At 37.2% G+C, this 26,130-nt stretch overlaps 1 protein-coding gene across 1 annotated transcript; it reads right to left on the bottom strand.

Annotated features, from left to right (window-relative positions):
* Nucleotides 1-464: 464 nt before the first annotated feature.
* Nucleotides 465-20,400, bottom strand: LOC137396150 (cell cycle control protein 50A-like). Its single transcript, XM_068082306.1, has 10 exons — nucleotides 20,303-20,400; nucleotides 6,657-6,746; nucleotides 5,991-6,124; nucleotides 5,735-5,875; nucleotides 4,994-5,130; nucleotides 4,211-4,269; nucleotides 2,903-3,034; nucleotides 2,448-2,666; nucleotides 1,764-1,929; nucleotides 465-882 (listed from the first exon to the last, which is right to left on the bottom strand). Exons 2-10 carry the CDS (start codon nucleotides 6,709-6,711, stop codon nucleotides 837-839), a joined length of 1,089 nt encoding a protein of 362 aa, XP_067938407.1. The 5' UTR covers nucleotides 6,712-6,746; nucleotides 20,303-20,400; the 3' UTR covers nucleotides 465-836.
* Nucleotides 20,401-26,130: the final 5,730 nt, after the last annotated feature.

Genomic DNA, 26,130 nt, shown 5'->3' with positions numbered 1-26,130 from the left:
GATTGGTGACGGGAGACCTAAATGGAGCACGCCAGCAATTCCACTTAATAATCTTGTGTCAGCCATTGTTTATCTGTGGTCAATGAGAGACTGTTCATCAGTCTGCAGGAACCATAGGCTAATAACATATTTCTGGTAAATGTAAATGACACTTGATTGCTTCCTATACAAAACAGTAATTACTTGAAGTCTGATTTGCTTATATGGTAAAAGCTGAATACATGCATCAACTTTATGAAGTATTGCAGCTTTCCAGGGAAGTTTATTTGCTTGTATCGGTGCTTTGTTTAACATGAATACGACTACTTCTATATGAAAATGCTATATGCGCATGACTCATGATAGACAGAAGACATGAGGAAATGTGGAATAGTAATCCTTGGGAAGTATATCAGATTCCTAAAACATGAATTGACTAATTTTGAACGTTTCAAAATTATGTTACATACCAAAGAATCTGTGCATTTGATTTTGGTTTTATTAAATAACATATACAAAACTCAACAAAATTACATTATTGGTTTTCGATTGATTGATTAATCCATAAAGTGACATTAACTAAAAGAAATTAGAAAAATATATTATTTCATAAAGCAGACTGACTCACACGAGGTGAGAGATGATCAGAATCCAAACCACAACACTGCAAGAGGCGTGAGTGAGAAAGGACTAGAGAAAATATGTACACGCGTTAAACAGGGAGGCATCACTTCTACCCCAAGCAGACCAACTCAAAACAGGCAGCCATGAATATGGAATGTTATCTATGAGATGTCAGATACTCTGAAGCTGGTAGTCATGGTAGTGCCAGTCAGCGTGACAAATATCTTCCTAAGTCACATGTAGTTGGTAGTTGGCGTCACATTCGCAGCCTCTTCAGCACTGCAAGGTACAACCATCCTTAATAAATACTTTATTCTCCCTTCACGACGCTACTGTCCTAAACATGCCTAGTGACAGCAGAGCATATCAACTGTTAGCCACTAATTACACCAAACATTCAATGAAGAGTCAGCCAAAAGGAATGTTTTGCTGAAAGCATCAACACTCCTCTTGTTGGCAGGTCAGCACCCCTGCGGTGGGTAGGTCAACATTCCTGTGATGGACTAGCCTGGACTCTGATGAACACCGCTGGTGAGCAGGTCAACTAATCACTGATAGTATGTCCACCACCTTCTGGTAGGCTATCAACTTAGCTCAAAATGTATGAATTCAATCAATACATACATTTAATCAATACAAAATGTATGAATTTAATCAATACATACATTTTGAAAAATAACCAGAGCGCGCATTCAATCACAAACATCAATGAATCTCGACGCAAATTCAGACATTTTTTGAGATATTTTAGCCTTTCACTTTTTACTACTTCCTCGAATGCAATAGCTTTCATCTACGTTATCGCTACCAAACATAGTGTATTTGTCTTGTAGATTTATTCTTTTCGCATTCAAAAAACCAAAAATATTTAACAATATTATAATTGACTGTCTTCGTGGTGCTTCCAGAACTATTGCTGAACTGTTTCAATGTCATTGTTTATCATCAATAAAATTGAGATGCAAAACATTAAAAAAGTAAACAATAAATTACAAAAAAGTGATATTGTAACTTGATGCTGATCTCTGCCTATATCCATTGAAACCAATCAATTTCATAGTTCCATCGCAACACTAAACATAGTAAACATGACAACGAACAGGTGGACCGTTCTAAGACAAGTGTGGCACCATAGCATAGGTAAACGGTGCCTAACTCACCTTTGTCCAATGCGATAGTGAATGATGAAAAAGATAATGCCGAGTATGACACAGATGACTCCCACAGCCATGTAAGCGATGCCCAGAAATGGGTTCTTACCACCCAACCAACTTACTGTTGACAATATCATCTTTTTCCTTCCTCCAAAGTCTTTCACAGGATAGTCTAGACACATTAGGTAAAAACAAAATGAGCTTAAGTAATAATAATATTTCAGCGGAGGAATGAAAAATGGCCTAAAAAACTACATTGCAAAGGTGTCTAACTTTGGCCTCAAAATGGTGGTCTCCATAAATTCATATCCGAATTTGTGTGTGACTATATATCCAATGACAAGATGATGCAGCAGAAGAGTTGTCCATATACCGGTGTGAAGAGGGCGAATTATACCTACCAACAACTGCAACTAGTCAACTCAAGAATATCAATATTATTCTGATGAACAGAATACAAACAAAACAAACACTGCTGCAGAAAGATATAATTTACAATATATTTTATATCTTCATTTGATTAAACGCATGCGGATGACTAGGTCAGTGCCCATCTATAGATAACTGGTGTAGAATTATACCAAACATAGCCATAGACATTTGTATGCAACAATACATTACATATGCGCTACTTGTATGACGAGAACGTACCCGGCTGCTGGGTAAAAAAGAAAATTTAGAGTCACTCACTGTAAACTATATCCAAGGTGTAGTTGCCAGCAGGTAGTCCATCAGTAAATATGCCTTCCTTGTTAACGATTCGGTAAAGTTTCCTGAAGTTAGGCAAAGCTGCATTTCTCATCCAAACAATAAGATCCTCATTCAAGTAGCCGCTGTTATCTTCGTTATTAGGGTCAAGGTTACAGACGTGTACAGGCCAATTTGGAGGCTTGACCGTATTCTTAAAGCCTGTCAAAAATATTTTCGCAATAAACAGAAATGACTGTGGGATCCAATATACTTCATTATATACATTACATGTGGTAGGTAGTTGTCATAGCCTACCATGTCAGCTGACGTACAATATTAAGTTGGTAGATGAAATGGATACGTTGCCTTACCCGATAGGAAGCCACCCTCCAGATTCGGGTTGTAACTGGCAAGTTAATAAGAGAGGGAAAAAGAGTAGATGCTAGAGCTATTACCTGTAGCATTGCATAGACTACCCGGGTCATGCGGAGGGTTCCTAAACTTGGCACCTTTGTCAGTCTTCCATGCAATACCTGTGTTATTCAAGGGTACTGGTGTTGTGTCCTCATATGTGAGTGTGAGGGTGTCTGCAGTGAAGGTCAAATTGCAATTTAAATAACTGTCAACAGTAGCTTCGCCATGACTATATGCCAGTCTTATCAACAGGTCTATTATCAACAGGTAGATATGACTATACGCCAGTCTTATGTAGAGTCTATTATCAACAGGTAGATATGACTATATGCCAGTCTTACGTAGAGTCTATTATCAACAGGTAGATATGACTATATGCCAGTCTTACGTAGAGTCTATTATCAACAGGTAGATATGACTATACGCCAGTCTTATATAGAGTCTATTATCAACAGGTAGATATGACTATACGCCAGTCTTATGTAGAGTCTATTATCAACAGGTAGATATGACTATATGCCAGTCTTACGTAGAGTCTATTATCAACAGGTAGATATGACTATACGCCAGTCTCATATAGAGTCTATTATCAACAGGTAGATATGACTATACACCAGTCTTATGTAGAGTTTATTATCAACAGGTAGATATGACTATACGCCAGTCTTATGTAGAGTCTATTATCAACAGGTAGATATGACTATACGCCAGTCTTATGTAGAGTCTATTATCAACAGGTAGATATGACTATACGCCAGTCTTATATAGAGTCTATTATCAACAGGTAGATATGACTATATGCCAGTCTTACGTAGAGTCTATTATCAACAGGTAGATATGACTATACGCCAGTCTTATATAGAGTCTATTATCAACAGGTAGATATGACTATACGCCAGTCTTATGTAGAGTTTATTATCAACAGGTAGATATGACTATACGCCAGTCTTATGTAGAGTCTATTATCAACAGGTAGATATGACTATACGCCAGTCTTATGTAGAGTCTATTATCAACAGGTAGATATGACTATACGCCAGTCTTATGTAGAGTCTATTATCAACAGGTAGATATGACTATACGCCAGTCTTATATAGAGTCTATTATCAACAGGTAGATATGACTATACGCCAGTCTTATATAGAGTCTATTATCAACAGGTAGATATGACTATGCGCCAGTCTTATGTAGTCTCGTATTAAACAGAAATATGACGAAACTGTGAGATAGTTGCTGAATATTCAATTGCTCGCAAAAGAGATAAAATCTCTACTTAATGAAAGACAATCCTTTGTGACAGAAATACCATCTCATGGCAGCTGAATAAGAGTCATATGGTGAAGGCTTACCATTAAACAGACTGTTGGCTATGGCTCCGCATGGAGCTATCTGTTTGTCTCCAATCGTCCTGCCAAAACAAAGTTCAAATTGCTACCCATTGAAAAGCTTTGCCAACTATAAAATTCAATACTGTTTGAATAGTTGGAAAGCCAAGAAATGATTCCATGCGGAATCCTATAGAACTTTCTGCTCCTCGTATTACATGGAATTTTTGTGCTATCAGAAAACAAACATTTTAAACATGTAATATTCTGCCTCACCACTTTTAAACATGTAATATTCTGCCTCGCCACTTTTAAACATGTAATATTCTGCCTCACCACTTTTGAACGTATTGATGAACTTTATAAAGATAAACAAGCAACAGGAAAAATAAAGAATTGCTATAAAATATTTGTTTTTGAAGTAATCGACAAGTTGTAGGAGTATTTCAATCGAGTCACAATAATACACAAAAATAACTAAGCAGTCAATATTTGCAACGCTTTATATAATTTTAATCAAAAAGCATTGACAATATCAATATAATCTAGTGATGTCACGACTCAGCGGCGTTTACAGGAAAGGCAAAACAAAACACCTACAATCCTGTAGTAGTTTGTCTTGTAACATGATATTAGCAAAAGGGCTTTAAAACATCTTATATGTAAAACAAAACAATTGTGCATGCAATGCCTGTGACAGCAAACCAAGAAATTGACCGTCATAGAGACCAGAAATGTGTTCCGTCCACAAGAGAAGTTGGTAATGACTAGCTAATTCTCCTGCCAATTACTATTGCAGATTCTTACTTGTAAGGACTACAGTCATCGTCGAGGCCATTCAGAGGGATCTCATTTCCTCTGAGTTGATTATCATCTCGAGATTTCACATATCGTCTGTGGTTTTGGTAGAAGTTATCTAGCCCATAGTACATGTATACATCGCCCTACCAATAAACATACTTTTTGAATAGACATCTGAAGTTAGATGAAGCCTATAAAAAGGTGTGCAGGTGTCTAGACGAGCATGTCATAGACTTTTGTGTTACATTTAGCTGCTACCCGCATAAGTAGCTGGTGTAATACTCGCTACACTAAATGCCTGCTATTATGAATGCGGATAACTAAAACTTAAGTAAAAACCATTACTAGTACGTTTAACTAACTGAATACTTTTACATCATGTAACAGATCAGAAAGCAACCTGCACTTGTGTGTGGCCAAAGAGCTTGTAAGATTTAAAATTTTTTTAAAATAATGTCAAGCAGACACACAGACCGAAGCCATTTACTGACTCTAATACACCCAGTGGCTGAAATGACCATTTAAATGCCAAACTGAAACACACCTTAGCCACGCTAGATGTACTAAATTCAAACAGAATATATGAAGGTAGGTACAAGACACCAAATAGTCTGAACTTTCAACAGATATAATGCTATGAACAATCGGTAAGCTTTAACTATGACTCGTTGATATCCTCAAAGGATGAATGATACCTTGAACTACTGGCTAATGCTTTTACAAGGTACAAGTGACAACATAGCTTACCTCAAAAGGTGTATCTAACGCGAATGTTATATTACATGTGCACTTGATGTAGCCTGGTTCGTGGGCTCCTGTTGTATTCAGAGTATCATGACAATTCTTACAGGCATCCTCATACGTGTAGTCTATGATCTTTTCCTTCACCTGAATAACAACTTCGTCATGCATTTAAGGATTTTCGCTATACTGAAGTATTCTGAAATACACAACAGCAATATTGAATGGAACAGAAAACAAAAGATAAACAAAGAATACATACATTTTGAGATGTCGTGTAAAAGACAGCCCCGAGTGGCACACAGATGACACCAAGAATGAAGAAAGTTGGAATAACAGTTCTGGCTGTCATCACAGGCTGCCATGCTGGTAAGCGCTGCTGCTTAAACCTTGTATCTGTGAAACGATAATGCGTTTGGAGATTATATGGCTGCACATATGGGTGATATTAGCTATAATATATGGCCATAAAACAGCTGTATATCGACTTTATGAACACCCTGTACACATGTATAATATCAAGTGGGTGCATCATGACTTTATAAGCACACTGTATATAGACTTTATGAACACCCTGTACTGATATATAATATTATGCGACTTATGATATTATTTTTTATGTTTTTCCTTTCAAGATTATGTTTTATAATCATTTTTTTAATACAACTAAATCTATCATTATAAAGCGTAGAGACAGTCAAGCCAGTTTTATTCAGGCTGTTCAAAACAAGCAACTATTATCTTTTGAGAGACAAAATTAACTATGACGCAAAACTTGACCTATGTCCCAACATGGGTATACAACCCTAATAAATCAGATTGTTCAAAACCCTTATTCATCGGCTCTCAACATACTGCAGCAGAATCTATGCAACAAAAAGTCGCAAGAATTCTATTAAAAACTAGAGCTAAGCACTTAGTCACTTACTAGCCGGCTTCTTAGATTTGGACCTGGCATCTGTGGGAGTCTCTGAAGATGACATGCTATTATGACTATCCACCACCGACCATATACAACCTGAAAATCATGAATGAATTAAATACTCTTCAGAATGAATGAGAGGTGGATTTAAACAAGTAAAAATGATTCTCCAATCTTATTGAAAATGACTAAACAGCTACAATAGCAATGATTAGAGCCAAAACAACGTTTCACTCAAGGTAATGGAGAAAAACCTCAGCATAGTGGCATAGTGGGAACAAGTGTAAGTCGCATGAAGGGAACAATGAGGTGTGATGCTTAGCTGTTAACTCGAACTACATGTATATGTACCTTTTGAGCATGAAATTTTAATTTTATGATGGGTTGGTTGCCAAGCATGAATGTTTCAAACCTAAAACTTTGCTGTCCACTGTGTCCCAAACACAATAGAAAGCATAATAAAATGCCGACAAACAGTTCAAAGCAAAACTACAATGGCAAGCTAGGAACATTGTTTTATGGTACTTTTAGATGATTTGAGATTTAATGCTTCCCTAGGAAAGTTGATACATCTCATATACAACTTGTTCATGAACACATGGCAATGGTGAGTTAAAATTGTATGTGACTGTGGGCTTAGTAAGGAAGCTTGGAGCAGCAAAACACATTTGAACCAATTGGAAAAGGGTGCTGAAAACACCAATCACAAAATTCGCTGACTTACAAGCTATTGAAATAATGATCTAGGATAGTGCATATCGATGGTAAGCGATAAACTTAATTTTTTCAGCGAAGAATCAGCTGGGATGACAACAGATCTATAATTATATTTTTGATATTTGTTTTCGTGATGAAAATTAGTCTACTTGAAACCAAATTGTTCATAAGCCTCAAATAACAGAAAGTGACGCAGTAGCAATGCGATGCCCAAAGCATTAATATATTCAACTAGTGATATAGAAAATCAGCTACATAATTGTACCGACAAAACTACAATTAGCGATGACTAGCAATATTGCTCATGCACATGTAGGCACATGATTATACATTTTGTTACGAAAACAATAATTTAAATTATAATAAAGTTATCTGCTCCATAATAATCTTAGCAAAACATGTAGACTATGCTACTAAAACAATTCTTCAAGGACAAACTCATGTGTAGGCAAGCTGAGAGATTGGTTCCCACACCATATTTAAAATAAAGAAAATGAGCAAAAATGAAGAACAGAACATACCAATATGCCTAGGTCAAAAATAAGAGATTTTAAAATTTAGATATGCCAAAGCCTTCAAACAGTGCTAATCAGAATAGCATGACAGGAAATCAAGTTATTTCAAACCCTATATTGTTGAGTCAGAGGGTGAACTTACAGAAGAGAAATGAGTGGTTGAAACTGGACAAAAGGTACAGATGATCAGGTAAAACCAAAAAAATTTCTTTACCAGGAGAACAGTCTACCAGCCACAGATAACAAGTCTTGAGATTCAGCAAACATGAGGGACTTCACTGACCATAAAGACAACTATGGTAATGTCTATGATAGAGTAAAAGCCACTACACTCTATGTGTAAAGTTTACAATTTAGTCAAGAATCAGAAACACTATATTTAATTGGCACTTATGATTTAAAGATTTTGGACAGTTTGCATTACAATGAAGATGGGAGAGGGGGATCTTCTACACACTAAATATATATACACGTATCTGTTACAACTGATATTACATAGGACATTTATATGCATTTAAAAATAAATGGATACAACCATGGTAAGAATCGTAGAAGTACAACCATTAAAAAGTCAGATTCATGGTTTGAAAGATTAGCTGAAATTTAGCACAACTCCATCTTTGGGCACACTTACTGTGTCAGTGACCAACTTTTCAGTCCTGACAATGAAAAAGGCTGATAAGAGCAGACCTAAAAGTGAATCTTTGATTTGTTATTCACATGCAAGCTCAGACTGCCTTGCCAATTTATTGACCTATATACGAAGACAAAGACAGATCCTTTGACCTAGTCAATGCTGATAGAACTATTGAAAATATGCATTCAGGGACACTGGATCAATAATTATGCTTTCACAGAAATATAAAACAACATAAATATAACTAAAGACACAATAAGTACAAATCTCTTAGACACATATGAATAGACTATGCTTGAATCTACGAGTATTTTACAGTAATGATCGTTATTATGAGACTATCTGGTGATTCCTGTTATTTGACATTTATGGCATAAACTTACTTTTTTATAACCTTAGACAATACATACTAAACAAATTTGGGAAGCAGGTTTTGTAGACATTCTGCCTGCTACCACAAGCATTCTCAAAAAATATAATTTATGTATTGGGTAGATGTCCTAAAACACAGGCTAGCGAGCATCTCGCTTGCGCGTTAGTCTGACTCTCAATGACTGACTGCCCTCATATAAACCCTGAGTGGAGACCGTAAAAATTTATTGAAATCAAATAGGCACCGTCTAGTCAGAAGATTTTGTGAGACGAAACTTCAAGAGGTAGCAAAGCCAGAAAAAAGCCTTTCAATAATGAGCGCCAGAAAGAGCATGATTGGCATAGGCTAACAAGTGCCTGAATTGAACAACTCAATGACAAGAAGTATTGTTCAGTGGTGAAAGTATTTTTAAAATTCAAAACTATAATGACCAAAAGTATATGATATAAAGCCTTGGTTAAGGATTTCATCCAAGGTGTATGCTTCCCACCATTAACCACCCAACACCTGTTATGGTTTGTGAGGGGTGTGCGACGAATGGACCAAAAGGACATATTGTTGAAGGTATGATCAGCATTATTAAATATGGTTACATGCTAGAAAAAGCAATGCTTTCATCGGCAATGTTTGTCCCAGCAGGACAATGCATCTTGCCATACAGCCAAGAAAATCATGAAATGGATGAGAAATCGCCATGCGAAATTACTCAGCTGGGTTGGTCAATCTCCAAATTTGAATCCAATCGAGAATCCATGGTGTAAAATTTGCAAACCAATTGCCAAAGGAAAGCCAATAACAAAGAGAAGGCTAATAGAGCTCATATAATCCTGATTTCATGTGACATAACCAGAATAGCTTTTTAGTTTGGTTGCCAGAATGCCTAGATGCTGCAAAGCAGTGATTAACCATTAGGGCTAACCAAAACAAATTACGAAGCTACTAAGGTTCCACAGGAAGCAGCCGTGGTTTAACGATTAGGGTGATGGCTTATGATCAATAGGTCAGTGGTTAGAGACACATAAGGTCCATTGGTAGTTTTAGGAAGGGGATCCAAACAATTGCTCCTGTGCCAAGTCGGTCATTGGTGACCAACCTGCTTGCCAATCCACCCTCTAACGTGGGTGGGAAGGGCTGCCCACAACCCTGAAGGACCGAAAACAAAACCTGAAAGAGGGCAAAGGAACTCCTTTACGACCAGCTAACTAGAGATGGTACTTCAATAAACCATGGCAAACCCCTGCCCAGAGTAGTCATGATTATAGAAAGTACCGTGATCTCCTAACTCCTAGCAGGTACTTAAAATCGACAAGGTACTTAAAAACTACCATTTTAGACCACTATTTTGCTTTAATACATGGGTTAAAAAACTATTAAATTTTTTGTCACAATTTGCAGATACTTGAAAATCGAAACCGGGCTAAAAAGCAAAAACAAGTTGATATTTAATAATACTTATGTTCAGAATATCAATAAGTTTTCTATTGATCTGCATAATGCCACAAGCCATCAAATAAATTAGATGGCCTATGAATTAATAACAGCTAACGTGTTTATTTTAAGCAGTCCCATTATCACCACTGAAAACCGCAACACAAGAGGGCTAGCAACTGTCTTCGTGTTGTCTGTAACTGTCTTTTTGCTATCATTGGTTTATACAATTCAATGTCTATGAGTTCATACCTCAGTGTTCTGTGTGTACTGTATATTTCATGGGTCATTATCTCGGGACCTTCTGTTTCCAACAGAGTGGACTTTCTGCCCGGAACATATGTGACATAGGCTACAGCCATTTTTAGTTTCAGGCCATCACATGGGTGTCTCTTTTTACTGCCATCTTTGGCCAGTCAAAATGTTGATGATATATAATACAGCGATTCACTTGTACTTTTTAGTTAACCTCGATAGGTCCACATATGCCACAACCTGATAATCAGAAGACCACCACAGTTTGGTGTCTTCCAGAGATACTTACATATTGTGTGCCATTTGTTAGTTAACTACACGAGGGTGAGGCTTTCTATTGCTAGCCAAAGAAATTAGCTTACACAATTCTACACATAACCTTGCGAGTATTAAAATGGGATCAGGCTTAAATATTACATATACATGTATTTATATATAGGAAAAATATTTATATATTACATATAAATATATATAGGAAAAAATAAACCACAGCTTATTTATTTCATCACATCTTTCTACAAGATGCTTAGAACATCGCTTCTTTAGAAATAAGCTTTTCTTTGTAATTTTAATTCTCATGATCCAGTCTATTAGTTTGCTAAAATGTTTGTGGCAGGTACAAAAAACGCCTTGAGTGGTAATGGTAAAATATTTGTGAGAAACTTAGGGCAGGATTTTTTAAACTCCAACGATCAAAGTCAATGGCGCTAGTTGATCAATGTAAGCAGCTCAATGATCGGTTGAAAAACCGCCTTCTCATATGCAGTTTATGCTTAGATTTTATTTTCCTGATGTTATTTCTGTAATTGAAAATAAAGATAGACTGCAATCAGAGGAGAACCTATAAATAAAAAATCAAGATCAATAATGTGACATACCACGGCTCCACAATCTGATACATAAGGTAAACCTATATTAATAAAATGCAATACAATTGGCTGTGGTATAATTGAAACGGGAGAGCTAAACATCTCAATTTGAAACGAGATTTAACAGTGATGTCACCGAGAAAGCTGGGTTGATCGATTATTGGTTAATTACAAATAAGATCGACACTTGTAAAATCATATGTAAAAGCTTCCAGGAAAATTTTTGAGTTCACAAAGTACAAAGTTAGGAATCCCCCTTTCACGCAGTATTGCTTAGCTTAGCATGCCTCGATAGTTATTCAACATAGAATGGCAGCATCACTGAAGTAGTCATTATCACCATCATCGTCGATCAAAGGACATTTTCCAAATTCTACTGTACTAACTAACATTTGTTACTGATATGCAACTACTATGCATTTCTCATTCGATCAATTATGTAAGTGACTAGTGAAATCAGCATCACCATATGAATGTGAAAACGCGATATATTCAGATATTTCTCGTAACACATCAGTGTCATAGACATAGATATAAGGTTTATATATATATATATGGTCTTAGATTACGATGTTTCATCATAACCTTGCCTGTGTCATTGGCTTGTCATGTCTGGGGACAATATTAATCCCCCAATGCTAATTGGTCAATCTTGTATTTCATCATTCTTACTAAACTTAGTGTCTTACTACTGTAATTGTTAGATCACTTGTTACTCAAATAAACTATGAGATACATGTAAAACTTGGACATGGTGCTGTGAGTAGGGTTTAGAGTAATAAGTAAAGGGTTCATCCAATTAATTTGAAAAATGAACACTCTGAAACCTCCAGCTAATTTGGACTTTGTGAATAGCTCCACCACATGGCCTGAATGATTGAGAAGATTTAACAGATATCGAATTGCGTCAGGACTGGATACGCAACCACCAGAGAGACAGATTAACATGCTCATTTATATAATGGGTGAAGAAGCTGAGAAGATAGAAACTCAGATAACAGTTAGACCACCGAGGGCAGCTGCTAGAGAGATAGCGAAAGAGGATGAGGCCGCCACTAGATATGATATAACCATTGAGGGTTTTAGTAATTATTTCAACCCCAGAAGCAACCATCTGCATCATGCAGTTTTATTCGGATCTCGAGTACAACAAACGGGGGGAACTAACGCACTGTTTATACGTACTTTGCATGATATGGATAGCAAATATGAATGGGAAAATCGACACAGAACCGAGATGCTCAAAATGAGGCTACTCGTCGGCATGGAAGACAAATCTTTGTCAAGAGAATTGCAACTGGACCCTGATGTAATCTTGGATACTATCACACAAAAAATGCGAGCTAAGGAAATCATCATGAACAATCCAAAAACTGAGATAGATGGTGCAGTAGCTAGCAGCAGCAACCACGTAACTGTTGCCGCAATAAACAAAGATGGTCGGAGACCGAGATACAGTGCTGGAAATCAAAGTTCTGTTACAAACTCAAATCTCGCAGCTAAGTCAAACCCTAGTGATAACTTTATTAGTGAGTGTAAGGTTTCTGGTGGTTCTCACGCAAGGGGCCATTGTTGGGCATATGGCAAATAATGCAGAAAATGCCAAAAGGTCAACTGGCCAACAGGCCTAAATGCCAAATCCTTCAACCATACATGCTGTGTCACAGGATGAACAGGTATCGGAGGAATATGAAGAAGATGATGAACTTTTCTCAGTAGCAAATATAGAGAACAATAATGTAGATAGTATAAGGCATAGTAAAATATCTAATTCGAATAAGTGGATTATTGACATTAGTGTCTGTGGTCATTCCCTCCCTGCAAGCAAAAGTAGATATGGGGGCAGAAGTTAGCGTGATGACAAAGAGGGTGTGCTTGTCACTAGGTTTTGATAAGGTTGGGAGATCGCAGGCTTCACTGTCTTCCAGTTTCTCAGGTTCCCCATGGTGTTAGAGACAAGCTCAAAAAAGAGCTGACAATGTTAGAAGCTCAAGGGGTCATAGCAAGAGACACGGAACCAAGCCAAAGGTTAAATCCCATTGTGATAGTTAACAAGCCCTCAGGAAATATTCGTATTTGTCTCGACCAAAAATATTCGAATACCTAGTTAGTCAGGAGTCATTATATGTTAGACTCTACTACTGAGATTTTTGCCAGTTTCACAGTCCAAGTACTTTACCAGTTTAGATGCACATCAGGGTCTTCATCAGGTGTGTTTAGACCATGAATCGTTCCGCCTGACATGTTTTCTAATGCCCTTCAGTAAGTATCGATACCTCCGAATGCTAAGGGGCATATGTAATGCTCCAGAAGTTTTTCACCAGCGAATGAGTGAAATTCTGGGTAACATCGCTGGTGTAGAGATATATATCGATGACGTACTCATTCACGCAGAGAATTGAGAAGCATGACTCCTTACTCATGTTAGTTTTAGAGCTTTGTGCACAGGCAGGTATTACTCTCAACAAATACAAATGTGCTGTGGGTGTTCGGCATATCACATTTTTAGGACATGAGTCGAGATGATTTACAATACAGGCCTGGTAAGGAACTTGTGTTGGCAGACAAGCTCTCTCGGTCTTTTCCTCCCAAGTCCGATTGTTTCGAAGACCTGGGCAAGGATCCTCTTTTGTATGTGTGTTGGCTAGTCATCACATCTGAGCAAACAATGAGGAAGTATGTCGAGGCCAAAGAGCAGGATGAGGAGCTGGCAGTTGTTAGCAGGTATATAGTTGATGGCAGGCCAAATTGTAGGAAGATGTGTGCAAAACTGGGCCATGGCATACTGTAATTTCCGGAATGAGTTATCTCTGGTTGATGGTGTGAAGTTTTATGGTGACAGATTGGTCATTCCTGTTGCATTGAAAGTGGATGTGTTAAGCGCGTTGCACCAGGCTCACCAGGGGGTGACCAAAACACTGCAGCATGCGTGTCAAACGGGTTTCTGGCCCGGAATAAAGAGAAGGATTGAAGAGATGGGCTTAGCTTGTGAGTCATGTTGAGAGAAGGAAATCAATGAGAGACGGGAGCCTTTGATCCCCGTATCTGTACCAGATTATCCATATCAAATGCTAGGTATAGATCTCTTTTCTTGTCAGGGAAAAAACTTTTTTATGATGGTGGATTATTTAACAAAGTGGCCAGTGGTTAAAGCTATGCCAAACAGGACTTCTAGCTGTGTTGTGATTGATCTGTTGAGTGAAGTTTTTACTGATTTTGGGACTCCGGAGAATATAGTTTCGGACAATGGTCCGCAGTTGGTTAGCTATCAGTTTCAGCAGTTTTGTAGAAATAGTAAAATTGAGCATACCACTAGTTCCCCATTGCATCATGCTGCCAATGGGCAAGTGGAACAAGCCATTAGGACGATCAAGGCAATGATAAAATGTTGTGGGTTAGACTGGCGAACTGGGTTAACTGCAATTCAAAATACTCCGGTAAATTAACACGTGCTGAGTTCAGCTATTTTGCTACAGAGTCCCACTCTCAGAGATAAGGCGCCTGTATCACAGGAGAAGTATCAGGTAAAAGAGTATAACCTAGAGTTAATCAGGGATAACCTGAGTCAGGGACAGATAGTAACTAAATACTTTCACAACAGTCATAGTGGCCCAGAAAAGAGTGCATTAGATGCAGGGCAAAGTATCCACTTTAAAACAACAAAAGGTCCGTGGAAAGCAAGTAAGGTAGTCGAACTTGGCAGGGACCGATCTTACATAGTAAAAACAAACAAGGGCTTAACATTTCGTAGAAAACGGAAAGACATAAGAAAGTCCAGTGTAAAACAATTTGAATCAGTTCCATTGACCCAGCATGTGCCAAGTGTATCAATTCCTATAAAAGGTGCTCCACCCAGTGGTGAGCCTAAGGAGAAAACACCAGAGTTAGTTAGGGACAGTGCGATGCACATGGAGGTGAGTGCTGGGTTGCCGACTCCTAACCTTGATTCGGTGACTGGCATTCGTAAATCGGGGAGGGTTACACGCAAACCATTGTGTATGTTCGATTATGCTATGTAGGGAGGCCGCAGATGAGAATGTTCATAATCTTGGTTAACTATTATTTTATAACCAATACACCGAGGGTGTACACTTACGTTTCTTTTTGGTTATATTAAAAAACTATTTATAATACTTTTCGGTTCAGTTTGTGATTAGTTGTAAAGGAAAGGAGATGTCATAGACATAGAGATAAGGTTTATATCTATGGTCTTAGATTACGATGTTTCATCATAACCTTGCCTGTGTCATTGGCTTGTCATGCCTGGGGACAATATTAATCCCCTAATGCCAATTGGTCAATCTTGTATTTCATCATTCTTACTGATTTAGTGTCTCACTACTGTAATTGTTAGATCACTTGTTACTCAAATAAACTACGAGATACAGGTAAAACTCGGACAATCAGCATCTAATAATATGTATTATTAGTGCCTAGCATTTATGAATAAAATAGTAACGTCTAGACACCGATCAGGACGTGTGTGAAATTTTTCTTCAACTTTTATGAATATTTATCCCTTTTATTACTTTCTTACCCCTTTTTATACATATTTTATACTACCATATCACTTTTATATTGTTTTGAAGTTAGCAGGAAGGCAGCTTGGCCGCTTCAGGCACTGCTGTGACTAGTGGTAGACACTGAGTGGGACAACTCTTTGTTTTATTTTAAAGTCCTGATTTTTAATTTTGTTTTATTAAATCTCAGTGATAGAATGGTTAAGGCTAAGACTTCCAGAGGCAGTGGTTTGATTCAGTTGGATAGTCAGTGTGGTAAATGTAAAAACAAACTGAAAGATGAAGTAGATAATTTAATTCAATGCGATTTTTGTCAGTTTTGGTTTCACTATAGATGTGCTAGTTTGAGCAAAGAGGAAGCTGAGCTGCTGTCGAGGCTGGAGCCTAAAGGTGCCAAGTGGGCCTGTAAGGTATGCAGCAAGGGAGAAGTTTTTGTTCAAAGTAATCCCCAGCTAGATAATATCGAGAAAAGTTTGGATGAAATCAAGTCCTTGGTTATTGGTAGTCTTGAACCTCAAGTTGAGGCTATAAAAAAAACATATGCAGCAGCAGTACAAGATATCGAAAAGAACACAAAAGTTCTTGTTAGTGCTGCAAAACAAACACTTGTGAAAAATGAAAACGAACAAAAAGAAGCTAGAGACAAAAACCTGATTCTTTTTGGACTCCAAGAGTTCAACACCAAACAGGAAACTGTTGAAGAAATAAACAAGCTCTTTTCAGAATGTCATCTCTCAAAAGTAATTGAAAAGAAGAACATGTATAGGCTAGGTAGGATAAGTGAAGAATCTGACTTGAAAGATAAGAAACCAAGACCTATCAAAATATGCACAGAGTCTAAGGAAGACAAATGGGAAATAGTGAGAAGAATCAACAGCTTTAAGAAGGGGGGTGTTTTTGCAAAGCTAGATATGTCGAAAGAGGAAAGAGAGGAGGATTTTCAGTTATACCAGACGTTAAAGAAAATCAGAGCAGAAAATTCTACAAATCGTTACAAAATAATCAAAAAAAAAATAGTGAAAGTAGACCAATAAGCCTTCTTTTAGCAAACGCAAGGTCAGTGAAGGGTAAACTGAATGAAATAGAAGTTTTAGCATCGGAATATGATATACTATGCATTACAGAGACACATATTGATTCGTCTTTCAATAATGAAATGATTTTGAGCTCATCGCAAAAGTGTATTTATAGATGTGATCGAGATTGCCATGGCGGAGGAGTTATGATTGCCCTTTCACCATGTATTAATCACCACCAGATCCACTTAGAGGGTACATATTTTCCAATAGAAGTAGTTTGTGTAAAAATAGAATGCGTTGATCGTGGCCTAGATTTGATAATTTTGTGCCTTTACATCCCACCGTCTTTTATCAGACAAACAATTGATCCACTTGACGATCTACTGGGACAAGTAGTGTCAAGATTTCCTAAATCTACTATATTTGTTTCAGGTGATTTTAACTTGCCTGACATAGACTGGATTATAGGTCAAGTTCGTTCTGGATCTCACAACAAAACACTTCACAAATCTTTTTTGAGCAGTCTGCTATCCCATCACCTGACCCAACTCGTGACTGAGCCTACACACCAACTTGGCAATACACTCGACCTAATCCTTACTAATAATGACAGCCTTTTTACAGATTTGAATGTGATCAATCCTGGACTAAGTGACCATTACATGGTAGGCATAAATATAAAAATCAGGGAATTTAGGCCAAATAGTAAGCATAATGATTCTTTTAAAATATACGCTAAGGCAAATTTTGAAGCTATCACTCTGGCTCTAGAGAAAACACTTTCTAAAGTGTCAAACGCTATTCAAAATGAAGAAAACATAAACACAACATGGCAAATCTTTGAAACTGACTTGAAAGAAGCAGTCAGTAACTATGTACCTAAATGCACAAAAAAGATCAGAAACAAAGACGAGCCCGTATGGTTTAATGATTCTGCCAGGAAATGTGTAAGATCGCAAAGAAAATTGTATGATAAATTCAAGAAAAGTGGCCTGGACACAGACCTACAACAGTACAAACAGGCTAGGCGCCAAAACAAAAAGCTCTTTAGGAAAATGGAATATGACCACTATGATAGAATATTATTCAAACCACTGAGTTTGGGAGATAGCAAGCCTTTCTATTCATTTTATAGAAGGAAAAGTGGGAAGAGCTGCCATGGCTCTGTTATTTTTAAGGGTAAATCAGCTTTTGAGACTTCAGAGATTTTTAACAAGTATTTTCAAAGTGTTTTTTCTGGGAGCAGTTCATACTCAGAGCCGCTTTGGGCTGAAGGGAACTGTCCGATTACAATTACTAGTGAGGGGGTGAGGAAATTGTTAATTGGTCTGAAGACCGGAAAGGCCCCAGGCCCTGACCAGCTGAGGAAAGAGGACCTCAGTCTTGATGTGGTGGTCACTAGTCAGATTTTAGCTCTTATCTTTCAACATTCTCTTAATACTGGCCAGCTGCCTGATATCTGGAAGGCGGCAAACGTAGTACCAATTTTTAAAAAAGGCTCGAGAGACAGCCCCAGTAATTTTAGACCAGTTTCACTTACATGTATTGCATGCAAACTTTTAGAACATATAGTACTAAGCAATATTAATCAGCATCTTAATGTAACGCTCAACCCAAACCAACATGGATTTAGACAGGGTCTCTCATGCACTACCCAACTTGTCACAACAGTAGATGACATTATGAAAATGGTGGATGGAAATGACTCGGTACACGCTGCAGTGTTGGATTTTTCGAAAGCTTTCGATCGAGTACCTCACGGTCTCTTAATTGAAAAGCTGTTATTTATTGGTATTGACTCAGCAGTAGTTAGATGGATAGCACATTTTTTAGCAGACCGAATGCAGAGAGTGGTTGTAGAGGGAGCAGCGTCTGGTTCTCTTGCAGTAACTTCTGGTGTTCCTCAGGGTTCCGTGCTGGGGCCCTCTCTTTTTCTAGTTTACATTAATGACATTTGTAGCATTATAAAGACATCGACAATAAGACTTTTTGCGGACGATGCCCTTCTTTATTGCCCGGTTAACAGCTTAGATAGTTCCCAAAAATTCCAGGAAGATTTGTTTTTGTTGGAAAGGTGGGCTGAGCATTGGGGTATGGTGTTTAACACTGATAAGTGTCAAATAGTCAGGTTTGGTAAGAACGGTCTTGATAGTTCTGTGGATTATTTTTTAGGAGGAATAGCGTTAGAGAATGTATCAGCTTTTAAATATCTTGGAGTTGAAATTACTAGTGATTTTAGTTGGGACTTGCAGATTGATTCGGTGACGGCAAAGGCTTCTCAGAGGTTGGGTATGATGAGGCATGTGCTTTTTAAGGCCCCCAGAAAGGTGAAGAGGGTTGCATACCTCACCTTGTGTAGACCTATAATGGAATATGCAGGTGAGGTATGGGACCCTCATTTAGTTAGGCAGATAACATCGTTGGAGAATGTGCAGCGAAGGGCTGTGCGTTTTATTTCAGATTTGAGGGGAAAACAGAGTGTTACGGAAGCAAGGCAGTTTTTAGATCTAGAGCTGTTGGAGGCAAGGCGTAAGAATGCTCGCATGACATTGATGCTAGAAATCTTGGCAAATGGCAAGCACAGTTCTTTTATTGATAGTTTTAAGCATTTACAAGATACAATTCATGATCATAATACAAGGTCAACAACTAACGGGGAACCCCCGCCATTGAGTCAAATTCGAGTTTTTATCAATATAGTTTTATGCCCAGGACTTCCCGCAACCTGCGAGGAAAGCCATGAAATTTTATCGAATTTTTGACAGACATTTTGAAGGCCTTCTTTTACCCGCGAGCGGGGTCTAAAGGCTCGAGTTTTACCTAGACCTAGACCTAGGACCTTACAACACATTAGAATGTTTTTAGCACAGCTGTTCGTAACCACCATAACACTTGTATTAGCTGAACTTAAAATAAAATTGGCTTCCAATTATCTGTAACTATACAAGTAAATTAAGTTCTTAAATATGCTGTTAAATGTACAAAATACAAAAGAAACAATGATCGACGAAACTTAGTCATACAAGAAATAGAAAACTTTTGAAGATACGACGGAAATGGTGTAAATTTGAAATTGCTAAAACAAAAACATACAACGTAACATCACGAACCACTTCCAACAAGTATATATAGTTCTATCAACCAATACGAAACTTTGGGCTAGATCTGAGTCGCGAATAAAATTTTCGACGAGCGTTCACATTCCTAACACAAGGTTCTCAACAAACCTACAGAAACTGATGTACCACGTACACGACAAACAATTTTACCTTGTAAATATTACAACAAATAAGTTTTAATGCTATCTAACGTTACAAACCTGTTTATGTTGCCAAAAAGTAGCACGATAACAAAACAAAATACTTGTATTTCCCTTTCGCAACCGGATCTAGTTTTAAGAGTTGTCCCCCAACGAACGCTACTCGATAACTTCTGGATCCGATTTACTTAATCGGAAGAATGCCGACACTGGTTTGCCCAAGTATAAACTACATACATGTATATATTGTACACATAAATAAGTACATACATAACTATGGTATACGTACTGCGCATAACTGAAATAACGTTATGTTCTAGAGCCGACCAGAGCTGCATAAATTCGCGGAAGTGAACCTATACAGCTATGGAACTGCCTAAGCTAGAGTTGTCTACTCGAGTGAGTTGAGGCGCAATTTGAGTAACTCAATAATATCGCTCAATTATGGTTCAGTAGATGATTGCCCTGCGTTACACGGGTAATATAAAACAGCTTATTTACATTACACCACCTTACCTATTACATTACATTTACGCTAACGTTACCTGCAACTGTTTATAAGCTGTTTTTATTACCTGTGCAATGCCGAGCATTCATCTAATGAGGCCAGCTTCTAATCTCTTTATGTGATGCAGCGTTGTTATACATACTTTAACCGATGTAATGACTATGTTTGCCATTATTGTTCACTATACTCAGTTGAGTGCCATAGTCTAATGGATAAGCTCGGCGCCTCCAAAACTGAAACGCCTCCCAAACTGGAGGTTTTGAGAACACATCCTGTGGAAAGCGGGTTCTTCGTTACTAAACTTTATCGCTATAATTGGGCAGGCGCTGAGATTTATATATATAGACCAAATACAGTACATAGTTTACCTGTTACAGTGCATGACATCAAGTGTAAAATTTCTATGGTATACTTTCCAAGTAATGTTGAAAGCTAAATGCAAATGCCTCAAAATGCAATGAGCTTATAAAATTCAAAAACATTTTCCTCAAAATCTTCACGTCTTTTGAGAAAATATCCATTTATTGTTGATGAAATACAACAGAATGCCTCTAAGATGGTACAAAGGTATTAACAAAATACAATAGTTTTGATCACAAATAATGTATTTGTTAATTTTCGGAGCAGTTCTGAAGGTGGAAATGACAAAAGACAGCAGACGACAAGAGTTTAACACATAGCTTTGATTTGAGTCAACAAGATATTCATTTATGCTTCCAAGAAATCAAGTTACAATCCTTCAAAGAACATGAAAATAGGTGATGTTAGTAGCCTAGTTAAATCCCCACACTTGCATGATCTATAGGTTGAATGTCACAACCTTTGAACTAATTAATTGTTTCTAGCAATGTCTTTTAACCACGCTATGATATTTTAGTCAGAGAAGTCAGTGATGATTTTTAAGCAGAACACATTCTTCTGTCTTACTTGATAAAATTGCTGATATACAATATATTACATATACTCATAAACTGTAAAATGCTAATAAGAAGCATGTGTGGACTACTTTGTTTCTGATTCAAATCTGCAATTACTTGCAGTATTGCAAATATCTGCAGTCTCTGCAAGGCATTAATCAATTGTGAAAAAAAGAATTGGAACGCAAACCCTTAATACTGAAGTCATATTGATTATTCTCATTTCATCACCCCAATTCTGCCACTTCATCTTAAATGTACGTGTAGGTTGCTACTGTCAGGCTAAATCATGTGTAACACTTTGCACAAGGGACACATAGTTATGGTTTATCCCTGGCACACAACAAAGGGATAAACCAGGAGTTCTCAAAGGGCAGTCAGCAGCCTCTAGGGAACCGCAAGAGACGTTTTCGGAATAATAGGGTCTGGTAAAAGAATTGACGGAGTTGTCTGTTCATGTAGGTATCCAAATAACTGAGCCAATGAGAATTTCAGAGTGATATGACTTAACATGACGAAGGCGAATGGTATAAAGACTAAGCTATGAATTGGAAACTAAGAGCTAGTAAATAAAATACTTGGATATGTTTGAATATCAATGGTTTTTACTTTTATTCCTAATTCTTCTGTTGGACAGCTGAGTGCTTCCTGTTGCCAGAAAGCACTCAGCTGTCAGTTGATGAGAAGTTATGTAAAAGGCTTGAAAGAGAAATTACAGACAGAAAATTTTTTTAGCGGTGTAATGCAGTATATAGCACATATAGGTACATGTAGTTGTTTCGTATGGGCTGTGTGCAAACCTTATTTTCATTAAAACTTGCATTTCAGGAAAGTGGCAGCAAAGCAACATTCCTTTGATCCAGCTTACATCAAACATAGACTTACACAACTAAACTCACCAGATGAAAACAAAGCCCAATGTGAAATATTGCAAGAAATTCTGGCCAACCAACCTTTGCGACCATCAAAGCTATAGTTTCACCAGGAACGTATTCATTAAAATCTTGTGGGGAGAGATTGAAACTGTTTTCAAAGAATGAAGCAATCAGTCAAAGAACACAAATCGATTAAACAAGTGCTTTATCTCAGCAACAGAAAACTGATATCTGGTTGGTGATGATTTGGTTGGTGGAAAAACTGAGAAGCAGCTGGATCTTGTGCCTCTGGTAAATAGTACAATACAAAAAAAATAACAGAAATGGCACAAGATGAGCTCTTCAATAAAGTCAAAGAGGTCTTATTAGATATCTACATGTATTTTGATGAGCCCACTGATACTGCTTCAATCACACAGCAAATTTGCTTTGTACGGTATGCAACAAGCGGAGCCATTAAAAAAGGTATGCTCTTCTGTGAGCTCCTTGAGATGACCAACAAAGCAGCAAATTTGAAGAAGAACATCTTTGGTTTTTTGACGTTGAAGGTACATCATGAGGCTCTCTCGGTGATGTTTGCACAGATGGTATGCCCGTCATGCGCCAAGCGTGACTTTCAGTATCTGGTGCAAAAGGGAAACAACCGATTGCATAGTAAGTACTCCACTGCATGATACATCGTGATGTCAAGATGTTCTGGCTTATGTGATCTAGGCTGTGAGCTGTGTAAAGTGAAGTTATCTGAATACGAAGTTATTCGATCAACTCTGTGTCACTACAAATGTACAATACACAGCGTTGCTATTTTATGCAAAGAGGCTCTAGCTTTTTAAGGGTAATGCTGTAGCCCTGATGTATAAACTCAAGAAGGAACTGAAGCTATTAATAAATAAAGGTCAGAAGATTCAAGGCAAGCTTAAACAAGTACTTTTTGCGGCAACTGACTTACCTGGCTAATATATTTGAGCATCTGTATACTTTGAAGTTGACTACTCTTGTCCAGGTGACGGATGCTATGAAGGTGTTCACCCAAAAACTTGAGAATTAGATGCACAAGACAGATGGTAGAGTCTTCAGTTCCTTCCAGAAATTGTTGGAGTTAGTGGGTGGGCAAGCATTGAAATACAGGCTGCAGTTGAACATCACATATTCCAAGGCATTAAAAGAAGAGTTTGAACAATATTTCCCTAACCTAGGGCCTACATCTCTAGAACCTACATCTCTAGGACCTACATTCCTAGACCTACATTCCTGAACCTATTGAGAAATCCATTCTAGACACAAGTAGAAAATATTGAAGATGAGTTTATAGAGCTGAAAACGATTCCATGGCTAAAGATTTATTCTAGGAAGTACCCCTCTACCAGTTTTGGTCCAAAGCGGCATCCAGCTATTTATCAGTAGCTAATGAATATAAGAAAGTTGGCAGCTTTTGTAACTGCATATCTCTGCTAGTCAGCTGTCAATAGTGGCGCAGTGAAAGACTAAATGAAGGAACCGCCGTGCAGTAACTGATGACACCATGCATGCTTTATCTCTATAGTGGAACCACAATCTGACTAACTTGACAGCAAACACCAGCATCAAGGCATTCAATAATTTGCTTTTTATTTCTATCCACTGCTTTGTACAAATATGGATGAGCTATATACTCAGGCTAGCTGAATGTCCGGCGGTTCACGGGTAAAAAGAAAAAAGTTTTCACACAAAAAATGAAAAATTTATTTATTATCTAACTTCTGAATGATGTTTGTTTATTTCTGTGTGTGATATAAGTTTAGTGCTATAAGTTTATGTTTATAAGTTTGTGTGCTATAAGTTTATTTTCTTTCTTATTCTATATATATATTTTTCCAAAGTATGTGTGTTGTTTCAGCTATAGCTATAGCGCAGGCTGATTATTTTAGCAATGCGGCTATGCGTTACGATGCCCCTGTTGAGAAATATTATCCGTAAGGTTTAATTACTATATATGGGGCAGAGCCAATTCTTATCACGCTGACAATTATATTTTTTCTGTGGGAAGAGCCTCGACATTATCTTTCCATTCAGTCAGACAAAGACAGTACGATATCTCATTTTTGCATTTGAACCGGTATCGAGAGGTACCAGTATCGTCATATTCGAAGTTTTGAAGGATAGCTTCTGGTGGAACAGTAATATTTTATGCACACACACACTTCTATGCAAGAATTGTTATTATTTATTATACAAATTCAGGATTTTCCTTCTGTTTTCTCAATTCGTATTAATTGTATCATTACTGAATCATCTTTTATTGTAATCATAGCAAAACTGACTTAATTTAGCTATTACTCGCTAATTATTTCACATTTACATCTAAACCTTTTTATAGTCGTTTTGTTTATTTCAAATTTATTTGATCTGCACAAAACATTTTCCTCATGATATGAAGATTAAAAGTTGTTTGACAAAGTTTAAAAACCTTTACAGCGGTTTTTATTTTTTCTCCTAATTCATTTCAACTACACAAAACACTTTTCTCATGATATGTAGTTTGAAAGTTAGAATGGTAAATGTAGTTATATGTTAAATACAAATAAATATTCTCTCCAAAGATTTCTTTATTACCCGGGCAACGCCGGGTTGTACAACTATTACTATATACAATACTAGCTAAATGCCCAGCATTGCACGGGTAATAGAATAGTTACCTAATGAATTGAGTAATTAACCTGGAAAGCTAGATCTTTACTAAAATTTTTACTAAAACAATACCCACATTTTGGGCCAGCTTAACAATCGTTCCGCATAAAAGTTAACAGAGCTAGTTATCAACTCCGAACAAATAATTTAAGCGTGAGTATCTTAACCAATGTAATGACTATTACTCAATGAATCCACTGTATTCTGTGCAGCATAATGGTTAAGTTTGCTGCCTCTAGATCTGAAGGTCTCAAGATCAAATCCAGTGCGGTGTGAATTTTCATTGGCACTTCTTAATCGCTGTAACTGGACACAGGGTTTAACAAAAAAACTAACACTAAGATTTATGTACATATGTATTTAGATTTATAGCATTCGGGGAAGTCCGGACACATGTTTTTTCTAAAGTTAACTAATTGAAGTGTGAAACAGATATTTTAAGCGAGGGCCCTTAAATATCGGCAGGTATAATAAGAATGTGCACAATTGTTTTCTAGAATTGCAAGTAGGCCATATGGCTTAGTGGTTAGTTTGTCTCTCAGGTAAACTGGGGGTTGTGAGTTCATATCCAATGCGAAGCGAATCTTTAGTTTCAAATGCTTTATCTGAACACTTGACAAATAACAGACAAACACTGAGTCTATGTATATACAAATTTCAGATTTGTAGATGGTTTCTGATTTTCTGTTTTGTTCATAAAACTTTGGATTGAGTAAATAGAGGCATGGTATAAAAAGGTGAAGGACCCTGGAATAAACATTTATGGTCAATCTAAAGACATTTTAGCAATGTTAAAATGTAATTCAATTTTAAATAGTATGCTAAGCACATAGTTTTTACGCACTTGAAGGTTGGCATACAGCGCAAACATATTAATCTATTCAAACGTTATGAAGTTCTCTATTATAGGTGAAGATGAAT

Source organism: Watersipora subatra, chromosome 1, assembly GCF_963576615.1.
Source record: "Watersipora subatra chromosome 1, tzWatSuba1.1, whole genome shotgun sequence".
Lineage (NCBI taxonomy): Eukaryota > Metazoa > Bryozoa > Gymnolaemata > Cheilostomatida > Watersiporidae > Watersipora > Watersipora subatra.
The sequence above is the reverse complement of the archived record's forward strand: the minus strand, read 5'-3'. Positions and strand labels throughout refer to the sequence as shown.